Source organism: Falco cherrug, chromosome 4 (genome assembly GCF_023634085.1).
Source record: "Falco cherrug isolate bFalChe1 chromosome 4, bFalChe1.pri, whole genome shotgun sequence".
Classification (NCBI taxonomy): domain Eukaryota; kingdom Metazoa; phylum Chordata; class Aves; order Falconiformes; family Falconidae; genus Falco; species Falco cherrug.
The window spans coordinates 55,238,849-55,254,011 of NC_073700.1; the positions used below are offsets into that span (position 1 = coordinate 55,238,849).

The following is a 15,163-nucleotide window of genomic DNA, read 5'->3' on the forward strand; positions in this document are numbered from 1 at the left end:
AGGGAGAGTAACAGATAAGGAAACAAAAATTCCCTGTACTACCTGCAAACAACTAATTGTTTTTAAGGAGCAGGTGATTTCTTATGCTGCTTCCTACCATGCTTTCCTTGATGCTCATATGTAGACACAGTGAAAGGAAATGGTGTGAAGCTTTATCAGTGATATACGATGTATATTGTCTGTTCTTGCTTTCCATTTGAGAAGATCTAGATTCCCTCTATGTCTGCATGAACAAGGCAAGCTCTCAACTGACTGAACGCATTTTAGGCAATGGGCTGGACCCTTCCCACTTTACATCCTTTCCAAAAATAAAGAAATTATACAGAAGCCATTTGTCATTTCCAGTAATTGCAAAGTGCTTCTTCCTATGGAGTGCTGGAAAAATACTAAAAGGGCAAATGGCAGCACACACAGATGTTATGTCGAAGGCTCTGATGCCATAAATCCATTGGCACAAAACAAAAAGTCACAATAGTTTATTACTTTTATTTTAGGTTCTTTTTTCCAGCCCAAGCATTATGTTATAAAAGGTGTTATGTAACTTGAAGGTTTTCACTACTGAGTGATTTGGCACTCAGTACCTCTCTCTCTCTCTTTTTCTATATATGGGCTAGTTAAATCCATGTTGCCCAACAGTGACCCCATTTTGTTTGACAGCCATTCTGATTGCCAATTGCAAGAGCCAAATAAAGACTTATTCCCCGGCTGGTGCTAAGCACACTCCGGGAGGGTTTGGTTAGTCTCTCAGGGAAGGTGCCAACTGCACTATTCTTACTGTGCTTCCTGCCAACAAAGCCACACCGAAGCATTGACGAACACTTGAGATGACGCCATGTGCTTCTTCATGTGGCTTGTGGACAACGCCTGATGCTACACACAGATCACAAAGAAAGATGGAAGGAAACATGCAAAGGTAATTTACTATTAGGCTGCTCCAACTCTGCATTCTTTTCTGGTTTTATCTGAAATGTTGCACTCTGACTAAACTATTTCCTAGAAATGCCACTACTGCCCCATACATCCTCTTCCTCTCACAGTGGGAAAAAATTAATGAATTCCTCAGACATTGCTCATGCATACTGCATGTGAATGAGTATGCTGGCATATACTGAATCAGTTGGGGTTTTCTGACTGTTTATAACAGTTTATAACAATATGGCCATCTGAGCTCAGACCACATTTTGCAGAACGCGCTATCAAGGTGATGAGTACTTTTAGGAACTGTTCATCATCTCACAGGATCAAAACTTTATTACTTACTAAAATGCCAGATATCATTTTAGACAAAGCAATCTCATGTGACAGATTGATTTTGTATATAATAGTGAAATATTACAGCCCACTGGGCAAACAGTACAGAATTCATGACTCCTAGAAAACCTATTTTTACAACAAAATGCATAGTAGAAAAGACTGGAGCTGATCATATCTGTTGGGTAAATAATATACATTACATAACTTTGCTGGAACTATTTTTCCTTTGAGTTGGAAATCAATTTTATTTAAAAAATACAATTAAAACCAAAATGTTGATTAGTATTCTTTATGAAATCTGACATTCATATATTAACTATAATTAGGCACTGTATTTTCCTGTTTCAGTGAAAGCCCATATTTAAGAGGTCAGCTCCTTCAGCTCTCTTATTTCTGTCATGAGCTCAGAATCACAGAATAGCTGAGGTCGGAAGGGACCTCTGGAGCTCACCTAGTCCAACCTTCTGCTCAGAGAAGCTTCAAGTAGAGCAAGTTGCTCAAGGCCATGTCCAGTCATGTTTTGAGTATCTCCAAGGATGGAGTCACCAAAGCTTCCCTAAGCAACCTGTTCCATTGTTTCCACTCCCACAGGAAAATATTTCCCAATCACCTGTATCATGAAGCTATCATCAGTGCAGTCCAGAGATCTCCTGGATTGCTTGTGTTCTGCTTATGCTGATGAAGTCAAATCCTGCACTGGACTTGCTGAGAAATTCACAGCCAACATTCTCTGCCAATGTTCCAACGTAAATCAGCACAGCTTGTGTCCAGGATAAAAATGTGTGAGAGGATCTTGGCAGTTTTTGGCATTCAGTCATGTATAACTGACAGGTATATAGGCTTGGTCCTCACATAGAAAATAAGCTCATTTATTCTTGTTAATAACAGAAAGTGTGAATATTTACCCTTTAAGGACCATAACACTTTCAAAATACTATTGTGAAATTCTCAGATATCTGAAAGAATACAAAAAACCTGCATATATTTGTAAAGGATTTTTTTGAGAAGATTAGTATTTTGTTTTCCTTTAAGGATCTCCCAGCTCCATAAAAGTGAATTTTCAGGGAATTTTTGTTGGAACATATGAAAGGGAACTGGCAGGAATTTTCAGTACCACCATGGGTTCACCTGTACTGGTCTCCATTCAGGATGAAGAAAGCCATAGGTAGTTCAGAAAGCAAAGCAAAGCCAAGCCATTCCCTCCTTGTCAGTCTTACACAGAAATGCAGGGAGTTGAAGGCAGGTACCTTTGCTCTATGAACACATATTGCCTTACCACAGAAGATTAGACTGAGTTCATAATTATACTATAAAGGCCATTTTGGAGGAAAACACACTAAAACATTGAGAAGAAATTGTGCATTCAGTGTGCTTGAAACTGGAAGTAAGAAGGCATATGCCTGTGATAAACTGCAGTGACAAATGTGCTAATGTAATTTTCTAATGCTGAGAATCATGCTATGAGCAGAAGGTGACTGTTCTTACCCTTTATCAGTGAGAGTCACAGTGTGACAAAGTTAGAGCAGTCCTTAAATACATGGAAGTAATATAAACAAATCAACAAAACCTAACAGAAAAACAACAGCAAAATTTCAGAGCAGGAAAGATAAAAATACAAGCAGACAGTACAAGCTTTGAACAAAACAAAAAATGCCTAAAGGAACATGAAAAATATTTGTAAGTATTTCAAAAGAGGCGAACATGTAGCAAGGAACGCAAAGATCAGTCAAAAATCAACTTCAGCTATGTATAACACGCCAGAAAGAAAGCTGATGTAAGGTGAATATAAGGGAAATCAGCCTAAAACAAAAGGCTAGACGCTGGAACATATTCTTAGGGGAGAGGTGTCACTTGAGTCATTTAAGACTGGACTAGACAAAACTCTGGAAAAAGTATTACAGCAAATAGATATATATAGTAATGAATAATCTGTCATAGAAACAAATGACCTTAAAAGGTCTTCTCCATCTGTAATTTCTAAGTTTCTATGAAATATGAGTAATATTCCACTAAGGAGCTTGGTATCTATGACAATTCACTAACCCTACCCTATTTGTGTTTGAATGCAGAGCACTGGTAGAAAAACGCTTATTACCAAATAACGAGTGATATTTTGGGAACCACTGAAGAGTCCTCATGTAAGGTGAACTCAGTTGAGAGGCAATTGCAGTAAGAGAAACCCTGGCTCTGAACTCACTGGCATTTGCTTTCCTGGTGGTGGAGATGAAGTGCATCAAAGATACTTAGGTTTTGGTTGGAAAAGGCATCTGAAGCCAAACTACACAGTCATAAAACTGTCCCTACTGTCTGAAATAGTCATCTGTACTGGCAGAATTCTGAAAGGAAACCACTAGCTCACATTCAGTTTGCAGCCAAGACTAATGGCAAGGCAAAGGAGGGTATGGCAGAAGCAATTAGAAGAACCGGATAAGTAGGCTGCTTGTTCACAATCAAAGGATGAGTGGAGAATCAATTATCTTCCTTGCTCCTGAAACTGTATTATAGATCTCTGCCTTTGGACAATGGGATCTATTGCTGTATCCTTTTGCTAATGGCAGAAGGAAATTTTTGTTCTGATGTAAAGATACTCAGATTTCTTTTTGCCCTTCTGATAGCCATTCCCTTTCAGTTTCTATGAAATTGGCAAGATATCCTTAACTTCGAGTCAATTGCTAAATTGTTTTATTCCCTTTAGTCTCTGATTCCAGTTTTACACTTTTTTCTTCCTTCATTGCTCTGATTCTAGTTTCTATGCTATTTTTCTTAAAATTGGGGAAGGGAGGGTGGTTGACATTATGCATGAAAATTAGCAGTTCAGACATTCCAATATGTTCTTCTTCTTAACTACCAGAAGTGAAACTGAGGTCTACAGATAATATCTGCCCATCTAACTCAGCATAATGTGGTTCCACTACACTGCAGAACTGCCCAGTCAGAACACAGCTGGGCAGCTCACATTTACTCATTTAGAAACCATTTGGCTGAGAACTGGAGGGTTTCCACATCAGTAACACACCTTGCATTGATAGAATTAAGGGGCATGGAAAATCAGGAGAGCACTTCAACTTCAGAGGCTGTATCAACAGCTGTAGTATTTCTCTGTAGCTGAGACAAAAGAACAGTTTCTCAACTGCTGTGAAGTGGGTTTGCTTGCCTTTCTCCATTTTGTTTGCTAAAGCCACGAAACATGGGGAAATCTTGACCTTCTAACACCATTTAGCCTTCCCAAATAACTCATTATTCATATTCACCATGTTTTTTCCAGAAAAGCAATAGAAAACTTTTAATCCAAGGTCAGGCATCAACTTTAACAGTTATTTATTTTTTTATACTTCCTAAAGATCATTAATTCCATTCCACTACAGACCCTCATTCTTCATTCTGTGTGTTCAGTTTAGTGATGAATACTTCCTTCTTGTAGGGAATTCAGCATTAAGCAGAATCACAGAATGGCTGAGGTTGGAAGGGACCTCTCAAGGTCATCTGGTGCAACCCCCCGCTCAAAGGAGAGCTGACCCCACCTCAAGGTATTAAAGGTGGCAAAGAACCTTTCCTCACTGTCCATCAAGGCTTTGCACAGGTACAAAGACTCAGGAAAGTCTTTCATAGTTTGGCACCTTTGACTTGAATATGTTCCTTCAACATCATGTCTCCCAAATTCCTGCGGAACTTGAAGCATTTTAACATAATCGTAAGTATAGATACAGCAACTTTCTAGTTGGAATCTTGGATCATTCATATTGACTGTGTATTTTTAAACATAATGTTTTATTCCCTTGAAAATCTCAAAATAAAAAAAAAAAAAAACAACAGAAAGTAGTGAGTCATCCACATTTTGATTGTGCCTCTCACACAACTAACGCTACTGGGAGGAACATGGACTCAACAAAAAGAACAGTAAGAAGTACTCCTTTGAGAATTAACTATAAACACCAGCATCAAAATAACATGGAAGAATGGATGGGGTTTCAAATTCTCCACTGAAGTGGCACTGAGACAAAAATGTGATTTTTAATTTAAGTTAAATAAAATTGCTACGAAAGAGCATGAAGGAATTACTGATATAATTCTGTATAGATGTGTATGTGTGTGTGCAATTTGGTATCAACATACAAATTCTTGGTTTTGTGTTTGTCTCCCTATGGTCTTGGAGAAACATCATTCTTTTCCTTAAAATGGACAGTTCTACAGTAAAATAACAGGAGTGCTGTATACATTGTATTAGCTTATACAACAAGAAAACTCATCAACAATCTACCTTCGCATGATAAAGTCACATAGGGAAGTATTACAAACTGATTCACTGTTAATTACTTCTGCTGCATGATTTCTCTGTCAAAGCAAACTTTTCCTTATTTACTTCATATATTCATGACTGTACTACTATTACATAATATAGGCAAAAAGGAAGAAATATACTGCAGCCACTGAAGCATTATATCTAAAGTCATGGAATAGGAAAACTCAGAAAACCAACTCCCGAGAAAAGTTTAAAACTCAGACTGAAACACTGTCCTTGTAATAACCTCCTGGACCTACAGCTTCCAAGGACCAGTTACCATTACCAACACCACAATATACACAGTACAATAACCACAACACAATGCCGCACCCATGGCATTTCCACCATGGTGGAAACTGCTCCTTTTTAAACAGACAATCTGTCAAAAGCAGGGTCCCCCAGGGATCGATATTGGGCCCAACATTGTTTAATATTTTCGTAAGTGATCTGGATGATGGGATCAAGTGTACCCTAATGAAGTTTGCTGATGATACTAAAATGAGTGGGGAAGTGGACACTTCAGAAGTGAGGCCCACTCTGCAGGAAGACCTGGATAGGCTGGAAGAGCGGGCTAACAAAGACCTGAAGAAGTTCAGCAAAGACAAATGTAAGGTCTTGTGTCTGGCAAAACATAATCCAGCAGTGCAGCACAGACTGGGACCTACCTGGCTGGGGAGCAGCTCTATGGAAAGGGACCTGGGGGTCCTGGTGGACAAGCTCAATATGAATGAACAGTGTGCTGCTGTGGCAAAGAAAGCCAACGGGATGCTGGGCTGCATCACCAAAGGCATCACCAGCAGAGATAAAGAAGTCATCATCCCACTCTACTCAGCACTTGTCAGGCCACACTTGGAATACTGTGTTCAGTTTTGGTTCCTGCTATAGAAAAAGGATGTGGACAGGCTGGAAATTTCCAGAGAAGGGCCACAAAGATGATCAAAGGGCTGGGAACCCTGCCAGGTGAGGAAAGGCTGAGACAACGGGGTTTGTTCAGCCTTGAGAAAAGGCTTAGGGGAGAGCTTATCACTGTGTTCCAGTATTTGGCTACAAATAAGATGGAGACTCCCTTTTTACAAGGAGTCACATTGAAAAGATGAGGGGTAGTGGGTACAAGTTACGCCTGGGGAGATTCTGATTGGGCACAAGAGGAAAACTTTTTCACGATGAGAACAATCAGCCATTGCAATAATCTTCCCAGGGAAGTTGCAGATTCCCCAGCACTGGACACTTTCAAGATCTGGCTGGACAGGGTGCTGGGCCATCTTGTCTAGACCATACTTTCACCAAGAAAGATTGGACCAGATGATCCTTGTGGTCCCTTCCAACCTGGTGTTCTATGATTCTATGAATCAAGAAATTAGCTGCTGTTTGTTTATAGCTAAGGATACATGACGATTTGCTGTCACCTATATATTGCTTTTTTCTGGTTTAATTAACAATAAAGGAATTCTTAACAAAAAAGTAATATAGATTGCATTCACAATGACATCTGAGTAGGTAGGCAAACTCTAGAGCATATGATACTTTCTTTATGGAATAACTCCTAGTAACAGGGAAAACAACACAATCAGGACATAGAGAGCTATCACTGACCCAAAAGAAAAATTTCTGTTCCCCTTGTAATACAAGGAAGAAAATAATCCCTTTTTTCTACTTATTTGCAACCACTATTCTTCCTTTTCTGGGGAAGAATTCAGGCATCATATGCTAGGTACTATGTTGGTAAATGAAGATGCAGGTGAACAAATCGCTTTTCACCTCTATCTTTCTGTGATTAAAGGAATATAGTGCACTCATTATGTAATGAAGTATGTCTGCAAGGGGATCAACATTAAGTCTCTAAACTGGAGAGACATACATTCAATGGATGGACCACTCAGTGGATAAGGAATTGGCTGATGGTCACACTCAAAGAGTCGTGGTCAATGACTTGATGTCCAAGTGGAGACCAGTGATGAGTGGTGTTCCTCAGGGGTCCGTAATGGAACCAGTGGTGTTCAACATCTTTATTGGTGACATGGACAGTGGGATTGAGTGGACCCTTAGCAAATTTGCCAATGACACCAAATTGTGTGGTGCAGTCAACATGCTGGAGGGAAGGGATGCCATCCAGAGGGACCCTGACAGGCTTCAGAGGTGGCCCCTGCCAACCTCATGAAGTTCAGCAAGTCCAAGTGCAGTTGGAAAAAAAGCACGATCATTTCTTTCATTAAAACATGTGAGTCAAAATACTGTGGATCTGTATTTCCACAGGATATTTTTATAGCTAGGTATTTCTGTCCACTCAGTTTGCAAGCATGTATTCGATAACATTCAGCTTGTCTTTTGAAGCATGGCAATCGTTTTGCTTTTCTCATATGTAGCAATGGATGCCTGCAGCCTATATGCAACAATAGCATTTTTTGCATATGAGAAAACAGAATGAAAAACTACAGCAAATGGAAGGAAAAATAAGATTTTTATATCTTTAGTTTTGTATGGGAACAAAAACCTGAATTGCAGTGTCTGTGGATGAGCCAGCTGTGGTTAATCCTATATAGATTTTTTAGCTACTCATCTAAATACTTAGTTTAGCATTTATGTCAGAGGCATTAGGTAGCAGTAACAGAGAATGGAGGGTCTGGACAAATATCCACTCCTACATTGTAATTTTTCATGCATCAAAATGCTCAAGCACTCTGGCCAAATCCTAAAGGCTTTCAAACACTGCAGGATTTGGCCAAACGGATACAGAAGTCTTGCAAGAGCCAGGCCTCATATTGCAATGGTTGATGTTTATTTGGAGTCTCACTTCAACTCTCTGTTACTTCCACTTAACTTCAGGAGTATCAGCAGTCCTGCTGATTTTAGTGAGAGTTTTCAGGAGTTCAGAGCTCAGCATGAATTCAAATGCTCTGCTACTGGCCTTAAGTCAAACTGTCTGGCAGGAATGTCCCCGTTCTGCTTTGGAAACAGATTACATGTACTTTGCTTAGGAAATAGCTCCCTCTTCAGTTATTGCTGAAACCAAACCAGCCGTCTGAAGGAAAAAAAAAAAACCACCAAACTATTTCAAACCACTTACTACAGCAAAGGAGCACAGTACTGCAGCACATTGCAGAAAATGGTACACAGGGGCTAGTTCCCTTTCAGCAGCTTCTCCTTTTCTGCCCACTCCACAATTACTGCATAAGGTTAGGAAGTGTCAGCACGTCCAACTACAGCTGAGTGAAGTTAGTACAAGAGATTTCCTGATCAGACAGTGCCTTCCCAAAGAATTTTATCCAGTCCAATATGCCTCTGACACTCATAAATAAGGTACTATATACATGGATTATCAAATACCAGGAATACACTTGCTCCTCTCAGCTTTGTTGGAGAGCTGTCAAAAGCCCACTGAAGCTGTGTTCTGTACCTCAATGCATTCTGAAAATGAGGTAAGAAACCATCCTGAAACTGGAAAGGGTGAAGTGATGGGTCAGCACTGCCTTATACATTCTTGTCAAGTCATATGAAACAAGAGTTTAATGGAGTCAGATTCCATTGCTTCTGCTTCCCCAGCGACTTAGGATCTGGCTTTCTGCATTCACACAGAGACATGCAAGACTTAATAAATCCTTCTGGAAGCAGAACATCAAAGGTGGATCTGCAGGCACCACTTCCAGTCCAGCAACATCTGGACATGTAATGCCTGAGTTCAGCCATTACCTGACATAGCTCAGCTTTCCAGTACAGTACATAATGGAGAACTGACCTCTTTCGGATTTTAAAACATAAGACTGTAGTACTTTGGTCTGTTACTCAATAATGTTTTATAAATGAAGTTAGCTAACTAAATGCTGGTGGCTATTTTCAGTTGCTTTTTGGTTCCAGATAGGAAGTGAGTGCCACTCCTGGCCCATCTGCAACCCCATTAGATCCTCAGTTTGTTAGCTCCCAGTACCCCTAACATAAGTGTGGAAAGACCTAATACATCACTGCTTCCTCATGATCTCAACAGGCCCTCCACATACTGTGTCTCAAGGTTTATAGGTAATTAAACAGGGAAACAAAATAGTAATAATAATTTTTAAAAATCTGAGGTTGTAGTTTTAGCATATTAATGAGCCTTTTCAGCACTTAAAAAATAGCAGCAAACCTGGCTGCTGTTATATTTAGTAAAACAGAAATACTACTTTACAGCCCACAGAAGGGAATGCTGCTCCATAAACTAAGGCACATAACCACTCCTTTTACCTGCTTCAGGTTCTCCTCAAAGGAGTAGTGATCAAAGAAGTGGCATGTGCCTTAGTTTATGGAGCAGCAGGTGATATAAACTTGAAAACATTTCTACCCATTATAACACATGCTCACCTCTAGCACTGGAGATTGCACAAGACCAACTCTCAGGGTGCCTGAGCCCTATACATTATTTTACTGCTGACATGCTCGGTGGCCTGTTGCATGCAGGTTGCTCTCTGCTTGCTTCAGTTTTCCCATCCATAGTATGGGCAGAGTGATACCTCCTGCTTGAAGTTGTTTGAGAGCTGCTGAGGAGAGGGGCTAGATAATAAGACAGCAGGTTTTATTATGCAGACTTTATATGTGCACAGACAGGGACGAGATGCTCTGCACTCCTCAGACCTAGAGCACCCTCAGTGGTTCAGAATTCCATACTGGTTAAACTGATGGATAACTGAACCTGAAGCATTTGAAAATCCAAATCAAGTCACAGCCCCACTACAAAGCTAGCTTTCACATGTGGCAGTCTGGGTCCTAATGCTTTGACAACTCCCAAATAAACAAAACCCCATGCCTCCCACTCAAATTTTGCACAGGAAAAAAAATTAAGAGTGTAAGACAGAGAAAAGCCAAAAATACATATTTGGAGCTAACAGAAGCAGGCTTTTCTAAACCTTTTATATCAATGTGAAGCAATGCAGCACAGTAAAACAAACCTAAGCTAACTTTTGAGTAAAATACTTTGAGACTGTGTGGCTGTAGCATTATGGTACATGAGGACGTTAATTTGGCTAAATACTGCAATGACACAGGCTCTTCTGCTTTAAAGACACCCCGCAGTGTCTCCACGTGGTACAGCACTGTGCTGGTAGCTAAACCAGCCTGTTTGGGCATGGCTTGGATATCTCAACACAGCACTGCACTGAACCATGTGGACATATGTATGCACTTGGCTTGGATATCTCAACACAGCACTGCACTGAACCATGTGGACATATGTATGCACTTGGTTGGTACTCCTTAATATTATCCTCTGAGGTTTTCTGGATGTACTACTGCAATATTTAAATATAATCAACACTGTTTCCTAAGGAGCAAGCAATGTCTCCATGGAAAACTGCAGATAACCTCCACAGGTGGGTGTCACCTGTACTGCTTAGATGTCCAAGCAGTCTAAGTCTGAAATACTAACTAGCTCCCTTTTGCAGTAAAAGAGAAACCAGCACCTCTAGGGTCTCTCCACTGACCAAGATAGGAGCCTTGAGTGGTTTGGGATGTCAAAAGATAGTAAGTTAAATCAACTTGTCTGCCTTTCAGTATCTTCACCTCTTCCAGCTACTTCCTCTCAATGAAATCAGGAGGTGTATCTCAGTCGCTCCTAGTCCTCCATAAGATATCCTCAATATTTTAGTATAATATTCTTATAAATATTCTTACCTATGGCCTGACAATCGACTCTCACTTTTCTTGAGGGATCTGTCTCTTTTCTCCTTTCCAGTCCCTGAATGTCTGTGAGCTGCACTCACTTTAAGGCTTTTTTCGCTGCTGTCTGTACCAAAGCTTGGAACCGGTTTTCTTTCTTCTGTCTTGGTCCTCTCTCTTTCAGACAGCAGTCTGGCAAAAGAGTCATCTGTATCTTTGGGGATATGTCTTAGTTTTTCTGAGGCTGAACTTGTGGATGAGCTTGATATAGTCTTTGATGCAAACTCCATATTTACTTGTGTTGAAGATCCTTTGGTTTCTTGAAAATCAGTACTTGGGACACTTGGGTCATCTTCTACATGTTCTTCACCCTTGAACCGTGCTGTGCTGCTTATGCTAGTGGATCGTTTTGAAAGCCTCCTTTTTTGCAGATCCTAGAAATAAGTACCATTAAAACCCTAGATTAAACTTTGAGCATCTTTAAATAAACATGAAAAGCAAAGTTAGGCAATTTATTATTAGTGATTGGTTATATAGTAAATCAGTTTTTTTAAAAATCAGTAATAAGACAGACACACGCTTTTACTTAAAATTTGAAAAGTACTGAAGATGCTGTATACTGCTAAAAATTGCTTTCTTCTACCCAAGAACATCAATGAAATACCTCCTAAAAGCTTAATTTTGGGGTTGTACCCAAGTCAGGAAACAAAATCATATAAGACATTTTACAGGAAAGACTGTACAAGAAACACCCACCACACGTACCTAGTCTATATTTTCAAATCAGAGATATTTAGAAAAATCCAAGTAATTCATTTAACTTCCATATTCTCTTCAGTATTATCTAAATGATATGTTTAAAATATTTCATTTTCTCATTATTACAAGCCTTATTTTACACAGGGAACATTCCTGGCTATATAAAAGCAGCATGAAGGGGGGAAAAAAAAAAAGAGGCAATGATTGCAGAACTGTGTTTGAAAACTTATGGATGGAATATGGTCTGATTGGACCAATTAAAAAACATATTTCTAACTGAAAGTAATTTTCAACTCCAAACTGCTACTGATTAAATGTGGGGCTTTGGGAAAAAAAAAAAAAAACAGTAAAACAGATACCCATAGCTAAGAAAACTTTGAAAGCTATAGATACTGCTAAAGTAAAAAAACAATTTTCCTAGGAAAATGGAAAATCCCATCTCTCAAGAGACATCAAGAATAGAAATGATTTATAAAGAAATTCTGTAACCTAAGATCAGAAACATGCAGGGGGTAGTTGCATGTAGTGATTATATCTGAAACAGTTTGTTAAGCAGAACCTCTTCCCTAACTTACCACATATTTTCAGATTGCAGAATTAATGGATTAGCATGCAGAAGTCAGTTTAATATTACTTGTAAACAACTTTATCACAGAAGGTTAGATATAAAATCCATGGCCAAGCCAAATACTTTGTAAGTGTTGGAAATCACCTCTGGTGAACTTGCTACTGGTCCAGCCATCATTCCTTTGACAAAGAGACCAGATCTGGGCCTTGGCTTCTCCTTCACTGTGGATTTCAGCTCCTCAGAAATCGTTGCTGCTTTTAAATCTTCTCGACTATCTTTTAACTTTTTATCCCCATCAGAGGGTAAGTGGATGTTGTGTATTGTCCCTGTGTGGCATTTTTCACTTTTGTGCTGATGTTTTCTGGATGGAAGGATTTTATCAAGTGGATTCTCAACATCGTATCTACAAGGAAGAAAAAGGCAAAACTTCAAATAGCAAAATAATGCACAAAGAAATCAGGGAAAATATCTGTCTGGCCAATTAAAGCACTGCTGTCAAGTTATTATCTAGCAATGGTACTTAAATACGATCACTTTTCACTTAAACATCTATATCTATGTCTTCAGGACATTATTTCAGTATCATTATTATGCATCACTATTGGTTATAATATGTGTAACACTTTAATGTTATGCTTACGTATTTTGACAGGTACCGTATCATAACAGAAAGCAAACTATATATATCATCCCAGACAGGTCCTTAGCTACCACCAGCAGCTCCTGCTCCTTCTCCATCTGCTTGGTTGGTAGTTTGAAAATTTGTTAACACTTTTGCTAACATCCTCTGTTATAATTTAGACTGACTCTACCGACCCCTTTCACTGTTCAAATGTAGAACACTTATATTAGTTCAAAAAGAAAGCTGTTCTTATATTTGGGCTTTTCATTGATAATAGGTTGCTACAGTGCTCTCATTTGACCTTTTCCGATTTCTGCAGCCTGGTCCTCCATGTAGCAACACAAGGTGCGGTTCACCATTTGCATCTCTTTTCCTACACATATTTGATACTATAAACAAACTTTTCTGAAAAGCAAGTGAGATTCACCTGGGTCTGTGACACCATTTGTACAACACTATATGCATTTCTTTCTTTAGAATATCTTTTAACAAATCATTTTCTTACTAAAAAAAGAGTTATCATTTGAGCCTGTAAGAAACCATGATGAGTCTGATTTTCTTCATCAGGATCTGTTTCACTCTCTGCATAATACTAGATCACTGTTAAATGAAATTTCTTTTATTGAGTAGTTCCCACTTCACTGAGACCTCTTTTGTGTGAGCTGATAAATTTATATTTATTTTAGTGTAATGTGAATTTATATTTAGTGTAATGTGAAAATGCTAGCTTTCTTTACAATAACTGTCTTTTAACTTGTTTTTCACTCTAGGATGTTTTCCTTCAACCTTTTTCATAGTAAAGCAATTCCATGAGTTGTACCACAAAAATGTTCCGTTAAAAACTGTTTTTTGAACTGTTATGTCTCATGTTGTGAAGGCACGCTGCAGATGTAAACTGAAGGGAGCATGATCAGTCTCTGGGAACATTAGGAACTCTGAGGACTGTTACTCCTGACCTAGGACCATGTAACCCCTCAGTGCCAAAGAGCACAGCATGACAGCTTACACGCTGTTTTAACTGTTACAGACATTCAAAAACACTTCAAAAGGTAAGCTGAAGACTCTTTAACAAGGAACCAGTGCAAAGTGCCTGTCTAATTAAACTCTCCACTCCTGAAAGCATTGTTAAAAATTATCCAGGTAGTTTAAATTAAAACTAATTTCAGGCACTGGCTGGTTGACCTGGTAATGCCTGACTTTTCCTTGCTGGAGGGGATGGAAATGGCTGGGAGGATCACAGAGCTGTGCTTTGCCATGGTGTTTCTCTCACCGGTTCACTTTGTGGGGTGAAATAGGATGTGGTTGAGCCAACCCATCAACCTGCCGACGTGACAATCCTTGTTACGGCAACTTTGCAGCCTCTTCTCACTGCCATGTCACAGAAATGCTGCCCCACGGAACGGCTGGGACAGGTCCTGATCCAAGGGAAAAATGCAGCTACCTGCCTAGGAGCGCCTACCTGTGCCCAAGGGCCAGATACTTGGCTGGTTTTGAAAGAAAAATCAGTTACAAATACTGATGCGCATCAGGACAGGCGCCAAAAGCCATGTTCCCCTGGCACACCCCGCTCGGCTGTTTCTCCTCCCTTGTGCCACCAGCCAGCTTCGGCCTCCCCCGCCTCGGGAGGGCACGGCCGGCGAGGTGGGTGCTCACAAAGGGAAGAAAATACACACAAAATCACACAGGATTTAGATGGAAGCCTGCAAGTCAATACAGGATTTTGCCCTCTTCAGAGCTGGCAGCTTTCAGTGTGTGGCTGGGTAATGTTTCCAAGCTCATACATATGAAGGGTTGGGCATTTCGGTTTTTGCTTTCCACTTTTCCTTTACTTGGACATTTTTGGCCCCCACCCTGTTGTTGGCCAGGGGTGGGGAACACTTAGACTCAATGAATCATTTAGGTTGAAAAAGCCCTTTAAGACCATCAAGTCCAACCGTTAACCCACACTGCAAAGGCCACCATGTCCCTAAGCACTGCACCTACAGTTTTTAAAACACCTCCAGGGACTGTGATCCTACCACCTCCCTGGGCAGTCTGTTCCAATGCTTGACCACCC

At 39.9% G+C, this 15,163-nt stretch overlaps 1 protein-coding gene across 1 annotated transcript in view; it reads right to left on the bottom strand.

Annotated features, from left to right (window-relative positions):
- The window catches only part of MINDY4 (MINDY lysine 48 deubiquitinase 4), an 82,534-nt gene that overhangs the window by 61,629 nt on the left and 5,742 nt on the right, over window positions 1–15,163 (bottom strand). The window contains exons 4-5 of the mRNA XM_005442309.3: window positions 12,630–12,888; window positions 11,174–11,592 (exon numbers count right to left, since the gene is read on the bottom strand). Of these exons, the coding sequence (XP_005442366.2) occupies window positions 11,174–11,592; window positions 12,630–12,888 (678 nt within the window). The remainder of the gene's footprint in view (window positions 1–11,173; window positions 11,593–12,629; window positions 12,889–15,163) is intronic.